Consider the following 15,327-nt stretch of genomic DNA (forward strand, 5'->3'; position numbering starts at 1 on the left):
CCGAATGCTTGCTTGCTTTTACAAGTCAGGTCGAGGTTTGAAGAAAATGCTGTGATTGTAGGTGCTCTTTTTCCTTGAAGAGGATGCATTTGTGCTGATCATGTATGATTTTGTAAATGTCGTGCGTTGTATGTTGATAGCATAACATCTTGGTGCTACGTAGCTAATTCTCAAAAATACTTAACCACGCCATATTACACTGCATAGAGCCATAATATAACGGCATTCTGCAGATTCCAGCAACTACGCCCTTCTAGTATGTCTTTGTTAGCTTCATTAGTAGGTGAGCCGGTGTCGTTGAGATAAAACTGCATCCAACCAGCAGTGTATTTTCGAATCATACAACAACAACACGCCGCCGCAGCGATCCATCTCCGCGCATCGACAGGGCGCCACTGAAAATAAAAGCAAAAAAAAAAACAATCCGCACCAAGCAACAACACTCCCCAGCCACACACTCCAAACAAAAGCGCGCCATCTTGCCCGGGCGGTCCCCGTGACAGCGTCACGCGGCGCAACCGCCACGGAACACCGCTACTTACGCGAGCCCCCCCAAGCGCGAAGAAAAACCTTGCTGTCGTCATAATCCTTCCGCGCTCGCGTCACGCGGATACATGTATAGGGCAGCGCTCCAAGAAAAAAATCATCAAGCTAGGCAGAACCCGCGGGTTCCTGCGTCTGGAAATCGGCCAATCGAAGCCGGCGCCGCACCGCGTCTGAGCCCGAGCCCGCGCAGACGTCCGACTTGGTGTCTTCCTCTCGGAAAGCTGGAAACGAAACGGTCCGGCTATAGTAGTCAGCATCCCGGCCCGCTCCGGACCCAGATGCATGGCCCGAAAGCAGCGTCTTGTTTCCGTGATCTTCGGCTCGTGGCGTGACTTGTTGTTGGGGCGAAAAGCAGCCTCGTGATCCTGACCGACTCTGTGGGGCAGGGGGCCGCGGAGAAAATGGTGGACATGAGTCGTCAAGCTTTTTTGTCTTGCATTGTTGTGGGTCTGGAGTGAAGTGGAGATTTCTTGAAAGCGGGGGATGGGGCAGCTGAGTGTGGGGTGATGTCAGTTAACGAGCTGATGGAAGGAGCAGAAAAACAAAACAAAGCATACGGTCGTAGGAAAAAAAGAACAAAGGCAAATTTTCGCTGCAATATTGTGTCTCATGCTATTCAATGCTATCGTTATGCGCGCTGTTCAACTGGAATAATGACCGTCTCACCCAAAGAAGGGTCGCTTCCTTGAATCTTTCTGCCCATGCCCGGAGCCAAGGCCATCGCTTCGAGGTCTTCCTCTTTTCTTCTGTCCACCATTGGTAGCCGATCCGGCCTTCATCCCCATCAACCCGAACGCATCTTTGGGCTTGGCTGACTCTGTGTCCGATTGTGCCTGTGGTGGGGGCGTGCCAGACTCATTGGCTTCCTTGACTGTCTCCTTGATGGCGTCTCGAGACAGGCAGAAGTCGACGTGATCGTTGAAGGCGCGATCGTTTGCTGGTTGTGGCCGGAGGCAGATTGGACAGTCCCAGTGGATTTCCGCAGCCTGAGGCTGTGTGTCTCCCTCGGTGCCTTCTTGAACGCCCCGGTCTTCTTGCTGGCTGAGCCGCAGCGTCTCCACGAAATCTGCTTCGCGCTCCTGTCGTGCTGCCTCTTCGAATTCTTCCTCAGGCCACACTTCCCACTCATCTTCACTTCCCGTTTTGGCCTTCGCCGACTGAGCCGACTGCTGCTCGCTCGTACTGGAGTCTGCTGACGTTATGCGTTTGTTCAGACCGAAGAAGTCAACTGATCCTTTCTTCATGCTGACAATGTGCGTAGCTCTCAACCCCATCAGCCGTAGCTTCATGCCTGGTATCTCTTTTTCAAGCTTCGCCAACATTGGCAATGCGTACTTGTACAGGTCGTCCTTACGATATACCGCGAAAGGCGGCGAAGTCTGCCGTGATAAGACTTCATACGTGTGCAGCTTCACCTTCAACACAAGCGTTCTACCCTTGAACTGTGTTCGCTCGAGGTCCTTTTCAAGCTCCTCGGCCGTGTGCCAAAGCTTAGCACGCAGTTCGTCCTTGTCTGACATGTCGCGAAATGTGCTCTCGGTGCCTACACTCTTGCGCTCGTAGCTCTCGGCGGGTTGGATCTTGGTGCGCCCCAGACCCAGGTAGCATTGCATCAGGAATTGGAAGGCTTTCTCACCAAACAGCTTGGGCAAGTACGCACGGTGCTCGTATATGTCACCGCACGTCTTGACGCCGATTGCGTCCAGCTCTCGCTCAAAGACGCGCCCGATGCCGTTGACTTTTCTGGTGGCCAGGTCTCTCATGAAGGCCATGATGGTAGCTCGGTCATTGGCAAGACGGAACTGACCGTTGGGCTTGTTCTTGTTGGAGCAGATTTTGGCCAGCTTGGCATTTGCAGCGATGCCGGCGCTCACGGTGATTTTGGTCTTCTCATGCACCTCGGCGCGGAGTTGTTGCACAGCGTCCTCGGGATCCATGTCGTGCTGTTCACAGTATGCGGTGATATTTAAGTAGGCTTCGTCGATGCTAGCGCTTTCGAAGCACGGATCGTACTGCTCTAGAACCGCACGAACCTCGCGCGCCTTTGCCGTATACTTGTCGAAGTTTAGCGGCAGGCAGATCAGCTGCGGGCACAGCTTCATGGCGACGAAGCCGGCCATGCCGCTCCGGCAGCCAAACTTGCGGGCGTGGTAGTTGCATGTCGTCAACACCCCCTTCCCCACAGCAAACGGAACATGCTTGAGCTCCGGGCGATCCAGCTCTTCGACGGCGGCGTAGAAGGCGTCGCAGTCCAGATGCACTATGGCCTGGGAAAGATCACGGCCTAGCTCGAGCTCGGCAGCGAAGGAGTCGGCACGACGGAGATCATGCGAGAGGTCTGTCCGTTGGAGCTGCCGCTTGCGGGCGAGGATGCGGTCGATCTTCTCGGTTAGGACTCGGTCCTTTACAGACTCGTTGTTGAAGAACTTGGAGCCCTTGGAGGCGTTGTAGATGATGTCCGCGACCTGTTTGAGGCAGCATCAGCGTGCAGCCCCACCGGCACGTTTCATCGTGAGTGAGAAAAGGAGGCCTGCCTTTGTCTGGTCAACGCCATCCTGACCGCTCTTCTGCAGCGACGGGCCGAGCAGGTGGTACTTCAGCGAGCCGTCCGCGCCGCGGGCGTCGGCGGCGGTGGTGGGTGCCGGGGGCGGGGGGCCGCTGGGCGTCGCGTGGTGCGGCGACGCGTTGGTGGGCTCATGGCTCATGTCGGGAAGACGCGGGGTGTTGGCGGCATGGTTGCTCGTGTTTGGCGGCGCGTGGGCGGTGATGACGGGAGGCTGCAGGGTTTCGCCCGGCGGCGTAAGGCTGCCGGCCGGCTTGAGGCCCTAGAGTAGGCCATACCGCGTACCGCGCGCAAATGACCCGCGCGCTCACACCACCCTAAGGAGTAATAGCAATTAATGCCCGTTCTCGAACTCCCTTCACCACCAGCCTGCCCGCAGCCTTATAGCCCGCTGTCACCTCACCCGCCTCTTGTCTAAGCGCAAATCTGCTGCCGCAACGGGTAAGGCGGGGCATTGTCGCAAATTCGTCACTAGCTGCATCGCTCGCTCGCCTCGGGCCTGCAACACTGCTGCCCAGCAACCAAAACAAACCGGCTGCTCGTCCACGCCGTTGACCGCCGCCAACGCCCACAGCCGCTTCCTCGCCCACGCCTCGCCTGCGCCCTCGTCCGCGTCCCTACCATGTGCAATGTGCACAAAGCTGCTCCCGGCTGCCGATAGACTGCTACTCGACCGCCGCCCGTCCGAGGATGCCCGCATCCGACAGAACCAGCTCCGCCAGTAACAATGGCAAGAGTCTCAGGCCCACCCTTGCGTCCAGTCGCACGAACAAGGCGCCGCTCACCCCCAAGCTCGCATCCACCCAGCCTGCGCCCTCCGCTCGCGCCGCCCTCGGCGTCTCCAGCACCGCTTCGCGCGCCAGCACCAGAGACGACCCGCCGTCGCCCCATCTGAGCAATGTGACGCCGCGCTCCTCATCGCGCAAGTCGAGAGCCAGCAGCACCCAGTCCACCCCCACCGGCACCCCCGACACTCCCACCGCGCCCCGTTTGACGCTGGCCGATACAATCCCGAGGAGCGCCCCTGGAGGCAGCGGCCCCTCGCGCCCCAGGAGCATCGTGGGTGGCAACGATGGGCCGCGCGTTGGGCCCGTACTGGCTGCGCCAGGCGGCAGGAATTCACGCCCCAGCAGCGAAGTGGGATTTGGCTCCAAAGACTCTTCAGCCATGTTTTTCCACGCCAGCGAAGCAAGACGTCATGAACCCACATCGAACCCTGTCCTCAAGAACCCCACAAACTTCTTCTACGCAAGCGCGCCGAGGGAAGGAGAGCGGAGCGCTTCAGCAGGGGTCAAGTCTCCTCCTATATCGGCTTCCGAGAGAAGCCGCCCGCCAAACATCGAAAGCAAGTTCTTCCACGCAAACACAATCCACAACGACCGCGGTACCAACTCGCCATTGCACTCACCGCCCATCCTCTCCGCGACCCCGGACCCGCATTTCCATCCGCACACGTCCGGCAAGGAGGGCCCACGTCCAGTGTCTCCGAATAAGGATGCCCTGCACCTGTCATACAGGAAAGGGGCCTCGCAGATTATTCGGCCAAATGGGCACTCGCGCCCCGCATCCGCCGTGTCGGTGTTCTCCAACACTGACGCCAAGGATGCAACACCGGGGCATCGCAGGAGGTCGAGCACCGAGGTCAGCGGCGTTCAAATCGGCCACCACAAGAGCTCGAGCATGTCCTCGATCGATTCAGTATGCTCGAATCGGAGGATTTCTGGGGTAGACCACTCGCCGAGCCCCCTCCAGGTGGATATAACATCTCCCTCTACAGTAATGTCTGCATCGACGAACTTGAATAATGACGGAAGAAACGGAAAGGAGCCCAATGGATTGCAATCACCGCTCTCACTACCCCAGAGTCCAGCGAGGCAGAGCCCCGACGGGTCGGATGACGCTGACCAGCAGCCGAAGAGCGCGCTGCAGAAGATGAACGAATTGGCTGCCAACGCGAGACGAGAACGCAAAGTCATGGATTTAGAGATCAGCAACTCTTCGCTCCTCGCCATTAACCGACAGCTTGAACGGGAAGTCCGCAAACAGAAGGCTGAGCTTAAGAGGTTCCGACGGATGAGCAGGACTGGCCAAATGGCACCCGGTGGCAACAATGCATCTTCGAATCTGGGCTCTCTCACCGAGGGAGAAACAGCCGAGTTCGCCGATGAAGAAGTCCTAGGTCTAGGAGAGAATGAGGATGACGAGGATGATGACGACCAGGGAGAGCTCTCGTCGAGTGAATCCTCACTTAGTGAAAGCAACATGAGCGCGAGCGCACTGGCCGAGAAGGATGCCAAATACCGATTCCAAGACCAGAAACGCCTGCAATTGGACCTGGCCAAGCACAAGGATATCCTAATTGACAGCCAAAAGATGAACCAGAGCTTGAAACGCTGCCTTACGGTCACGGAGGATCTGATCAAGCAAGGGAAAAAAGCGCTGGAATACAAAATTCGCGTGAGCGACGTCAAGCTGGGCGGGCGCATCCTCAGCCCTGAAGACCAGGGCCAATCCGATTCAGAGGAAGACGAAGCGCCCCATGGAGGATCACTCCTGAGCCCTTGGACACGCCCGGATGCATCTGCCGCAGTCAGAGCGTCGTTGGACATCCCGCGGACCGATCGTGACAGCGGCATAGACATGCGAGCCCCAAAAGCCCCGGCGGATTACTTCAATGGCGTCGGCGACAGTGATTAGGCCACGGCTGTCGGCTGCCCATTTCCATTTCTTCTTCACGGCCTATGATCCTCTTCACTTTTCTCGTATCGATGTGTACTCGTCAGTCCTTTTTGTTTTGCCTCAGGAGTCCCAGATTGGTTGGGAGATCTCCCTTTTCAGTACATACGTTGGAAGCGGGCGTTCTTTGAGATGGACAGACAGGTTGGTTTTTGGTTTTTACTCAAGAGGGGGAATTAGCAGCGGGCTTGGCGTCTCTCTACCCTCGTATGCGTCGTTTCTCACTCCTATTCTTTTCTATTTTCACTACAGAGTCCGTGCATCCTGCTTGGGTGGGTGTCTGCGATACTTGTACTTGATCTCGAGATACCCCAGCATTTAACACTCCAATCGAAGCCGTCCGCTCTTCGCTCAGATTGGAGCTTTTCCTGTTTCTTTCTTTTTCCTCACAACATTGTCTATTAGTCTATATACGCTGGGAATGAGGCTAACAATCTAGATGAGCATTGTTTGATCATTTGATTTGCGCCTACCCTTGACTTCCGTGGCACAAAAGAAAAGGCCCGACATCACTTCGCCCACGTTTACGCATTGATCCTCTCAGACAACCACCCGGGAAGCGAAGGCCTCTTCTGCCAATGCTGCCGGTACAGCTCCTTCCACCCGGGCACGCTCTCCGGGACAGCAAACACGGCAGTGGCGTACCACCTCGTCTCCCCGGCCTTCAGCTCGCTGCGCAAGATGGGAAGCACCGTCCGCGGCTCCACCAGGTTCGAATTCGCATCGGCATCCAGCACGGCGCCGGTCCGCCCGCCACTCTTCTCCCTCGGCAGCAAGTCGACCATCCCCACGGCACCGGACTTGGGCGACACGACGAGCACGCTGCCATCATCAGGGTCGCATACGTGGCCCTCGTGCGCAGCACTGTCATACAGTCCCAAAGGCCTGCCGTCGCGCAAACGGACGCCGTAGACGGCCCACGCGCCCTCGGCCGCCAACAGGTCGCGTCCAACCCCACCGCCGCCGCCACCGCCCGACGGCGACGACACGCGATGCACGCGGACATGCCAGTACGGTGTGGCCTCAGCCGGCGGCAGCAGCCACGTCCCCACCTCGACGTCCCTCCACGGCCGCATGGCCGACACCAAACACGGCGGCGAATCCTCATCATCTCCGTCCCCGCCCTCGAAATGCGCGCCCTCGACCTCGCGCCGCATGCGCCACAGGTCGCCGCCGTCGTCGGACAGGGCGAGCGCGCTCTCGGGCACCCACTGCTCGAGCGTGTAGGCGCCGGTGGCGACGGAGTAGGCGAAGGCGGCGCTGTACGCGAAGCGCCCGTACTTGGCCTGCGGGTTCTTGAGCGCGTAGTGGCACTCCTGGCCGCTGCTCAGCACGAGCGCGTGGCCCCCGCGGTTGCTCGCGATCTGCAGCGGCAGCTCGAGCTTGCGCAGCGGCGGCAGCGAGCTGCTCAGGGGGTGCGGCTCCTCGGCGCTCGCCCAGAACGGGTGGTCGCGCGGCAGCGCCAGCGGCGCGAACGCGAGCATGCACCAGTACGGCGACCCCGGCGAGTTGTAGTTCTCGGCGAGGTACGTGTTGGGGTACGCGTAGCCGACGTTGAGCATCCCGTTGGGCTGGAAGATGTCGGCGCGCCCCGTCCACCACCGCAGGTTGCGCAGCAGCAGGCCCTTGACGACGCCCCACGTCAGCGGCGCGGGGAGCGTCGTCGACGAGAAGGCGACGGCACCCCAGAAGGCGGCCATGGCGAAGCGGTACGTCAGCGACCGCCCGAACGTCACCGCCCGCCCCGCGCCGTCGAAGTAGTAGGCGAAGTCGAGCGCGTACAGCCGGGCGCGCGCGCGGAACTCGGCGGCGCGCGCGGGGTCGTGGACGTTTTGGTTGGAGTCGGTGATTTGCGCGTACAGCAGCTGCAGGTACTGGATCGCGAACGAGCCCGAGTAGTAGTCCATCTGCGTGTAGCCCGCCGGCCCGTCGTTGGACCAGCCCTGGCCCCGGTAGAAGGTGTTGAGGTGCTGGATGTCCGACTCGAGCCGGGCGGACGAGTAGCCGGCGCCGACTTTGGCGAGGCCGAGGTTGGCGAAGACGCGGAACCAGAGCCTGTCCGTTGGTGCGTGGCGGTTTGGTTAGAGGGGGGGAGCTTGGAAGGTAGGTCGGCGGGGGGGATACAGGGTTGAGGAGTGGGTTGGGTTGACGGGCAGTTGGTAGGAACTGACTGTTGACGGACGCAGCAGGGCAAAAAAGGGAGCTCGAGAAGGAGAGATGGCATTGGGATGCGAGGGCATCGAGGATGAAGAAGAGACGGGGGCATACCAGTTCGTGTTGGGCATCTCCTTGTCGTTCATGCTCCCCAGGTAGGCCTCGACGTTCTTCCTCTGCCTCTCGGTCAACGGGTCCCAGAAGTGCTCGCCGGCGATGGCCAGGGTGAAGCCGATGGGGCAGGCCTCGACCATGCGCTGGTCCAGGTCCTCCATGTACCCCCAGAACTCGGCGTGCTCGGGGTCGGTGCCGTTGACGAGGCCGCGCACCCAGCGCTCGGTGCCGGCGTACTCGCCGCCGCCGGCGAGCAGAGGCGCGAGCCCCCACAGCGGGCGGGCGTAGCCCTCGCTCTGCGCCGCCGTCTCGTCGAAGCGCGTGCCGGTGCCGCCGACGCGGACGAGGGCGCCGCCGGGCGAGGTGCCGGCTTCGAGCGGGTCAAGCAGGGAGGCGCACGCGGCGGCTACGTCTTCGCGGGTGCGCATCGGGTTCTTGTTGAACGGGTGCAGCGGAAACGGCCGGTTGGCGGCGGCCAGGCCGTGGTTGTTGGTGGCTGACATAATGCAAGCGGTGGTGTTGTTCGTTTGAGTTGGCCGTTTGGACCATGTGCCCCAATCGGGAAATTGGGATCTGTCGCGGGGGGGACCACCGTCTCAGACTTGAAACGCAGTAGTGGAACGGGGCTCGGGTGGTATTTCGGGGTCGGCCGCTGCACTGTACGCGTGGTGGACACCGGGTTGGCGATAATTTGCCCTCTGGATTGGCGACAGCTGCCGGCAATTGGGGCGGCGGGCGTACCTGGTGCCTACCTAGTGCCGAAGGTCCGGGCCGCTGGCTTTGCCTTGCGTTTATTAGATTGCCACTCAGCCTGGGGCGTCTCAGCCGAAGTCAATGTTCTTGAAAGCGAGGCGAGTCAGCGGGAGCAACGGCCACGCAGAGATGGAACAGCACCGCCAATCGAAACCTAGGCGGATCAAGCTTCTTGGCCAACCTTGGATGCGGAAAAAGGGAAGAGCGCCACCAGGATCGTGCAGTGTACACACACAACACCAAGACGTCGACACGGCGGCGCCCCCTTTAACCAGCTCGACGTCCGGCCACTGTTTATCCGCGTATCGGCTAAATTCCCTGCACGCCAGCACTGGATGAGGGGGGCGTGAGGGGGCGACGATGGATCCGGCGTGCAGCCTCGCTTACCGGCGCAGTGAAGGGCGAAAGCGCGAATCGAGTCGCGAAAGTGCCGAGTCTGGGGGTGGCGGCGGGGGAGCAGACGGGGTCCACCAGCTCCACTTTCTCCAGATCTGCCACCCACTTAGCACCATCGTGCCTTTTCCGCTCCTCACGCCGCTCCAGCCACTCGCCCCTGCAGTCTGCACCCATGTCACGCCGCGCAAACCGTCGCGCTGTTGCCGAGCTCGCCGGATAAGCAGCATGCACCAGTGCCGCCCGCTTCCCACCCGTGTGCCGGCATGAATACATCTACCTGAGAATCGGCACCCCCCTCGGCCTCTTCGCATGCGATTGATTCAAGCTCAACCTTGTGCCTCGCTCCAAGCTGCCTTCGTCTCAGCTGATACTTGGCTCCCTCCGGCGGAGAATCCCATCACTCTTGGGAGCAGCTCGAAGGCTGCTTGGCAAGCCATCCCGCTTGGTTTTCCCACAAATTACACGCTCTGGGCCTCGTCGCAGCACTGAGTCGCTCGCCTTGGCTTGCGGGAGAGCCAGTCCTCGACCGTGCATGTTCCATTGTCCTACACTCCTCCGGCGCCAGCTTCGCCGCCGTCTTGGGCTCCGTTTCGACTGATATTTGGCCCTGTTTCCCATCTCACCTCACCCGCTTTCCTCCCCGGCTTCCCCATTCCATTCTCCCCTGACCGGCTGGACCCATCTCCTTTCATCAGTGTCGTCAGATCCCCAACACCGCAGCCATGGTGAACTTCCTCCAGCGCGTGGTGCACAATGATGCCATGAAGTCGGATCCGACCGAGATTTACGGCTGGCGCGTCTACATGCTGGCCTGTTCCGCCTGCTTCGGCGGCATGCTGTTCGGCATGGACATTGGCATCATCGGCGGCGTGCTTGAGCTGCCCGCCTTCCAGGCCGAGTACGGGCTCGCCCACCTCGACAAAACTGGCATCGCCAACCTGTCGGCCAACATCGTCTCCACCCTCCAGGCCGGTTGCTTCGCCGCCTGCTTCGTCACTTCCTGGCTTGCCGACAAGTACGGCCGTCGCGCTTCGCTGTTGCTGGCTGCCGCCGTCGCCATTGTGGGCTGCGTCATGCAGGCTGCTGGCAGTGGTCACCTGGCTGTCATGTACATCGGAAGGTTCGTTCTTACCCGGTCTCGAGAGGACGCAGCTGACGAATCAGATTTGTTGCCGGTCTCGGTGTCGGTGCTGCGTCCATGGTTGTCCCGCTGTACATCTCTGAGAATTCGCCTCGCGCAATCCGTGGCGGTCTTACTGGAATCTATCAGCTCTTCGTAGGTACCGAGAGTCCCAATGGCTCGGGTAGGAACTGACCTCTCTAGATTGCCACTGGTACCATGTTGTCTTTCTGGACCAACTACGGTGCCATCAAGCACTTGCACGGCAACACCACCTTCGGTATGCTCCGGCCAGCAACAGCCATTGATGTGCCAATCGCTGACTCGCTCTCACAGTTGTACCGCTGATTGTCCAAGCCATCCCGGCCATCTGTCTTCTCGTGAGCATGTGGCTCTGCAACGAATCGCCCCGTTTCCTGGCCAAGCAGGACCGTTGGGAGGAGGCCACCTCCGTCCTTACCCGCATCCGCCAGCTGCCCGCCTCCCACCCCTACGTACAAGCAGAGATCAGCGAAATCGCCGAGCAGCTTGAGCACGAGCGCCGCCTCATCGGCGGAGCCTCCCTCAAGGACCTGCAGAGGGAGATGTGGCTTATTCCTGGCAACCGCAAACGTGCTCTGCTCACCATCGGCCTGATGGTCTGCCAGCAGATGACGGGCACCAACGCCAGTATGTTGCTCCCTTACCCGCCCCCTCAGTCTCTAAAACGAGAGCAAGTTTGCTGACAAAAGACCCCTTTTCCCACCATGCAGTCAACTACTATGCCCCCATGATCTTCCGCGGTCTCGGCATCCCCTCCGCCGAGACCGGCCTCTTCGCAACCGGCATCTACGGCGTCGTCAAGATGGTGACGTGCGCGTGCTTCCTGCTCTTCGTCGCCGACTCGCTGGGCCGGCGGCGGTCGCTGCTGTGGACGTCTATCGCGCAGGGCACGTGCATGTACTACATCGGCATCTACGTGCGGGTGGCGCCGCCCAAGGACGGCGCGCCGGTGCCCCCGGCCGGCTACGTCGCGCTCGTGTGCATCTTCCTGTTCGCGGGTTTCTTCCAGTTCGGCTGGGGCCCCGTGTGCTGGATCTACATTTCCGAGATCCCCACGGCGCGGCTGCGCTCGACCAACGTCGCCCTCGGTGCCGCAACGCAGTGGTTGTTCAACTTTGTTGTGGCGAGGGCTACGCCGAATATGTTGGCTACAATGGGGAAGGGTGGGTTTGGGTCAGTCCTCTCTTTTCCTTTTTCCCCTTCTTTCTCTTTCCCTCTCGCTCTCTTTCTCTTTCATATTTCTTCCCCGGTTCCATAAGCTGGGAAAACCACATAGCTGACCCCTCTTTCTCTTACAGCGCTTTCTTCACATACGGCACCTTCTGCTTCAGCATGTTCCTCTTCGTCTGGTTCTTCGTGCCCGAGACCAAGGGCCTGTCGCTCGAGAGCATGGACGACCTCTTCGGCGTCACCGAGCTCGTCAAGGACGTCGAGGCCCACGAACACGATCACGACAACGGTCGCAGCTCCCCCGCCGCCCCTACCGCCGCCGAGGAGAAGACGGGGATCGAGCAGGTCAAAATCGTGCCGGCTTCGCCCGAGGCGGCGCGCAAGGATTAGAAGGCGGCGGCGGGTGGGCGGGCAATACGGGATGAGACAGAACATTGGCTGGAGACGGGAGACCGAGGTGCCTTTGTTGTGTCTCGTTCTCGTTGCTGGAAGTGTTTGGTTGTCTTCACGTGATTTTTTTTTTTTTTTTTTGGAAAGTTGATGATGATTCTGATGGTAGTTGCTCTCGCTAGTCGCGTGTGCACGTCGTCGTTAATGTGTTGGGGGAAAATATAATCCCGATTGATGATGACATGTCTGGCGTTCCAGCCATTATCCATTGGCGACGAAGTCTTGTTGCGTGAATGCATGCTTCAATCGAATTTCGATTTTTCGAGGATGTTCACTCCCCTTCTTCCAAGGCGGCTGCCATATTTCGGATCCATTGCTGTAAGGCATCGCTCTGTGCGCCCGAAGAAACCAGCATTCGATCATGAAAAGGAAGAAGAAAATAAGATAGAGATGCTGCCCCTTCGTTGCTTTTACGAGCCGGCTAACCTGAGTCCTACGTAGTGAACGTTTTATGCGGGGACGGCTTTACCTATCGGAGCCATGACCGCGGGCTTAAAGCGGGTCGTCAATTTTCTCCCTTATACAGATGCCGCGAGCAAGGGTATGAATCCTGAGAGACCCATTTCAGGCAACATGATATACGTCCCCTCCGGCCTCGGCCTCCACCGCCACCGACAATTTCTCGGAGACGGCGCAACTTGTGCGAGAAGTGACCAAACAAGCACAGCCCGTCGTCATGCGCCGAGACGTTGCTGCATTTTTGGAGAGAGGTCGATGGCTTGCAGAGGTACACAGTACCTACTTACTAGGCCCTCTTTGGCAATGGAGGACGGGCCCCCCCATCATCCTCCCCATCCTCTACGTCCACCTCCCCAACCCTGCTCTTCTCCGCCCTCCGCTTCGACCTCCGCAAACCCAACACGCCCGACCGCTCTAATGTCTCCAACCTCCTCAAAGTCCTCATCGTGCGCCACCTCGCCTCTCCGCCACTCCTCTTCCTTCTCCCACTTTCTAACTCTAACCCTAATTCCCTCCTACTCCCTAGCTCTAACCCTAACCCCAATCCCAACTCTATCTCTAACCTTAACACGTCGCCCGACCGCTCTAACGTCTCTAACCTCCTCCAAGTCCTTATCGTAGGCCACCTCGCCTCCCCGCCACTCCTCTTCCCCCTCCCACTCCCTAACTCTAACCCTAACTCCCGCCTACTCCCTAACCACAATCCCAATCCCAACTCTAACTCTAACCCCAACTCTATCTCTAACCCCAACTCTAACCCTAACTCCGACCCCAGCCCTAACCCCAACTCTAACCCTAACTCCGACCCCAGCCCTAACCCCAACCTCTGCGCCAGCACCAGCACCAGCACCAGCGCCCTGCTGCGCCGCCATGAATGAACTCCACGACTCCGACTCCGGCTCCGACTCCACCACCACCACCGCGAACCCCACCCGCCCTCCTGCCCGCCCGCCTGCCCGCCTGCCTGCCCGGCTGGCTGCTGGAGGGGAGGAGGCGCTGTAGCTGCAGCTGCTGCTGAAACAGCCGTCACGCCGGGGATGGGCGCGCGGGCGCGCGGGCGCGGAACTTTTGTTTGTTTGTTTATTACCGTGCGCGAATGATGCGAGTTGCGAGTGCGGGGGTTGATGAGGACGGGAGTCAGTGTGTGTGTAAAGTATTGGTGACGTTATCCTAATCATGGCATCTTCTGAATTATTTCGAGAAAAAAAAAAGGTCCCTCTTGTTTGTTACTTTGCTGCAGGTGATGATGAGGGGTTGAATGTTTCATCTAGGTCGTTGCTTGTCAGCACTGTAGTCGCGACCATTCCTACATCGCAACACGTCGAGTCTCTTTCTCCTTGCCTCGACAGACGGCGCTGAATGGTCTCACCGACCTCGTCCCAGTATGCGCAGCACACGGATGTGTTCGTTATGCGTCATGGAATGAGATTTGCTATCTGGAATAGCTAAAATCGAAGCTAATACAGTCGACTCCCGCCCTGCGCCTGTTGATTGTATCGTTGGAGAAAGACAAAGCGATCGTTACTTCCTTTGGGTGATATATCGACTGCTATCGTGAGCGCGGTCATCGAGAGAATCGAGGCAAGGAGCCAGACGAGGATAAAAAAAAAAGCCATTCAAGCAGAGCTTGATCACCCCCAGTAGGCAGTAAAACAAAAAAAAAACAAACAAAAGCGCTTGTTATTGAGCAGAGAAAACGACCATTCAATCATGCATGTCCAATGATGCTAACCCCCGTATATATAGCTCCCCGGGAAGGTAGCTCACGCCGCGGGGTTCTCAGCCAGGATGCCCTTGTTGACGAGCTCGTCGGGAGCAGGCCTGGTCTTGAGCGCGCTCTCCAGGTTGTCGGCCTTCATGTTGCGTTCGAGCTCGATCTGGTGGGCCTGCAGCGCGGGCGCGGCGTTGGAGTCGGGGAGGATGTGACCTGAAGAAACGCACCGTCAGTCCAGCCATCCGGGTACCAGAAACGAGATTTTTTGAGTGGGGAGCCGTGGTTGGATGTCGCCTTGAAACAACCCGCCAGGTCCGGGCCCGACGTTTTGACGCGGCCAGCGTGTGGGATTGAAAGGGACGGAGCGAGGGGAATGCTTACGCTCGACAAGCTCGTCACGCTCGGGACGGTGCGCGAGGCCCTTCTTCAGGTTGTCGCTGACCTTCTGGCGCTCGAGCTCCAGCTGCTTCTGCTGCAGGGCACTGTGGCGAGAGTCAGAGTTTGCGCAGGGCAGGGCGGCTGTCAGGACTCACGGGGCAGCGGCCGTGTCGAGCAGGATGTGCCTGTTCTTCAGGTCCTGGGGGTCCGGGCGGTGCTGCAGGTGCTTCTCCAGCGAGTTGCGGCGGTCGTTGGCGCGGACGGGCGAGATGGGGGTCTCGTCGACGGCAGGAGGCTGGGCTTCTTCGGCGGCCATTGTTGCAGAGGTTGGTGTGGTGGGTGAGGGGGACGAGAGGAATGCGGAGGTGGAGAGAGGCGGGAGCTCAGGTGAGAGCAGCTGGTTGCAATTTGTGTGCTGGGGCGGTTGGGTCCGTGAAGTGGCTTGGACGCAACAACACACGACACGCCAGCTGCGCAGGGGCCCAGGGCGGTCAGTTGTCGTGTCTTGTACTGTGTTTCCCAGGCGATGGGCGTGCGCTGTCTTGCCCGTCACTCGCCAGGCCAGCTTGAGCTCGTGGTTCCGGCTGCCCCGCGCGCGCCCAAACGAGCCCCAGCCCCGCAAACGTCGCCGCCGCCGCGCGCCTGACGATCCAGGCACCAAGCCCACCGAAGCTCTCACGCTCTCACCACCCCAACCCACTTTTCGCCGCAGCAATCGCTCACTCGCTCTGC

At 59.6% G+C, this 15,327-nt stretch overlaps 5 protein-coding genes across 5 annotated transcripts; 2 read left to right on the forward strand and 3 right to left on the reverse strand.

Annotated features, from left to right (window-relative positions):
• Nucleotides 1-1,208: 1,208 nt before the first annotated feature.
• On the reverse strand, nucleotides 1,209-3,251 carry BKCO1_9000135 (dna polymerase kappa subunit; the record flags this gene model as incomplete). Its single annotated transcript, XM_020279777.1, has 2 exons — nucleotides 1,209-3,011; nucleotides 3,096-3,251. The coding sequence occupies 2 exons, from the start codon at nucleotides 3,249-3,251 to the stop codon at nucleotides 1,209-1,211; spliced, it is 1,959 nt and encodes a 652-aa protein (XP_020133139.1).
• Nucleotides 3,252-3,799: 548 nt separating this feature from the next.
• Nucleotides 3,800-5,806, forward strand: BKCO1_9000136 (uncharacterized protein; the record flags this gene model as incomplete). The annotated part of the gene is made up of 1 exon (XM_020279778.1): nucleotides 3,800-5,806. The coding sequence occupies one exon, from the start codon at nucleotides 3,800-3,802 to the stop codon at nucleotides 5,804-5,806; it is 2,007 nt and encodes a 668-aa protein (XP_020133136.1).
• A 563-nt stretch (nucleotides 5,807-6,369) lies between these two features.
• Nucleotides 6,370-8,616, reverse strand: BKCO1_9000137 (uncharacterized conserved protein ucp; the record flags this gene model as incomplete). Its single annotated transcript, XM_020279779.1, has 2 exons — nucleotides 6,370-7,900; nucleotides 8,114-8,616. 2 exons carry the CDS (start codon nucleotides 8,614-8,616, stop codon nucleotides 6,370-6,372), a joined length of 2,034 nt encoding a protein of 677 aa, XP_020133137.1.
• A 1,368-nt stretch (nucleotides 8,617-9,984) lies between these two features.
• BKCO1_9000138 (general substrate transporter) lies at nucleotides 9,985-11,984 on the forward strand (the record flags this gene model as incomplete). The annotated part of the gene is made up of 6 exons (XM_020279780.1): nucleotides 9,985-10,382; nucleotides 10,427-10,538; nucleotides 10,587-10,662; nucleotides 10,719-11,051; nucleotides 11,135-11,597; nucleotides 11,723-11,984. The coding sequence occupies 6 exons, from the start codon at nucleotides 9,985-9,987 to the stop codon at nucleotides 11,982-11,984; spliced, it is 1,644 nt and encodes a 547-aa protein (XP_020133140.1).
• Nucleotides 11,985-14,266: 2,282 nt separating this feature from the next.
• Nucleotides 14,267-14,911, reverse strand: BKCO1_9000139 (rpel repeat protein; the record flags this gene model as incomplete). The annotated part of the gene is made up of 3 exons (XM_020279781.1): nucleotides 14,267-14,430; nucleotides 14,599-14,699; nucleotides 14,751-14,911. The coding sequence occupies 3 exons, from the start codon at nucleotides 14,909-14,911 to the stop codon at nucleotides 14,267-14,269; spliced, it is 426 nt and encodes a 141-aa protein (XP_020133141.1).
• Between the last annotated feature and the right edge of the window lie 416 nt (nucleotides 14,912-15,327).

Source organism: Diplodia corticola (genome assembly GCF_001883845.1).
Source record: "Diplodia corticola strain CBS 112549 chromosome Unknown scaffold9, whole genome shotgun sequence".
Lineage (NCBI taxonomy): Eukaryota > Fungi > Ascomycota > Dothideomycetes > Botryosphaeriales > Botryosphaeriaceae > Diplodia > Diplodia corticola.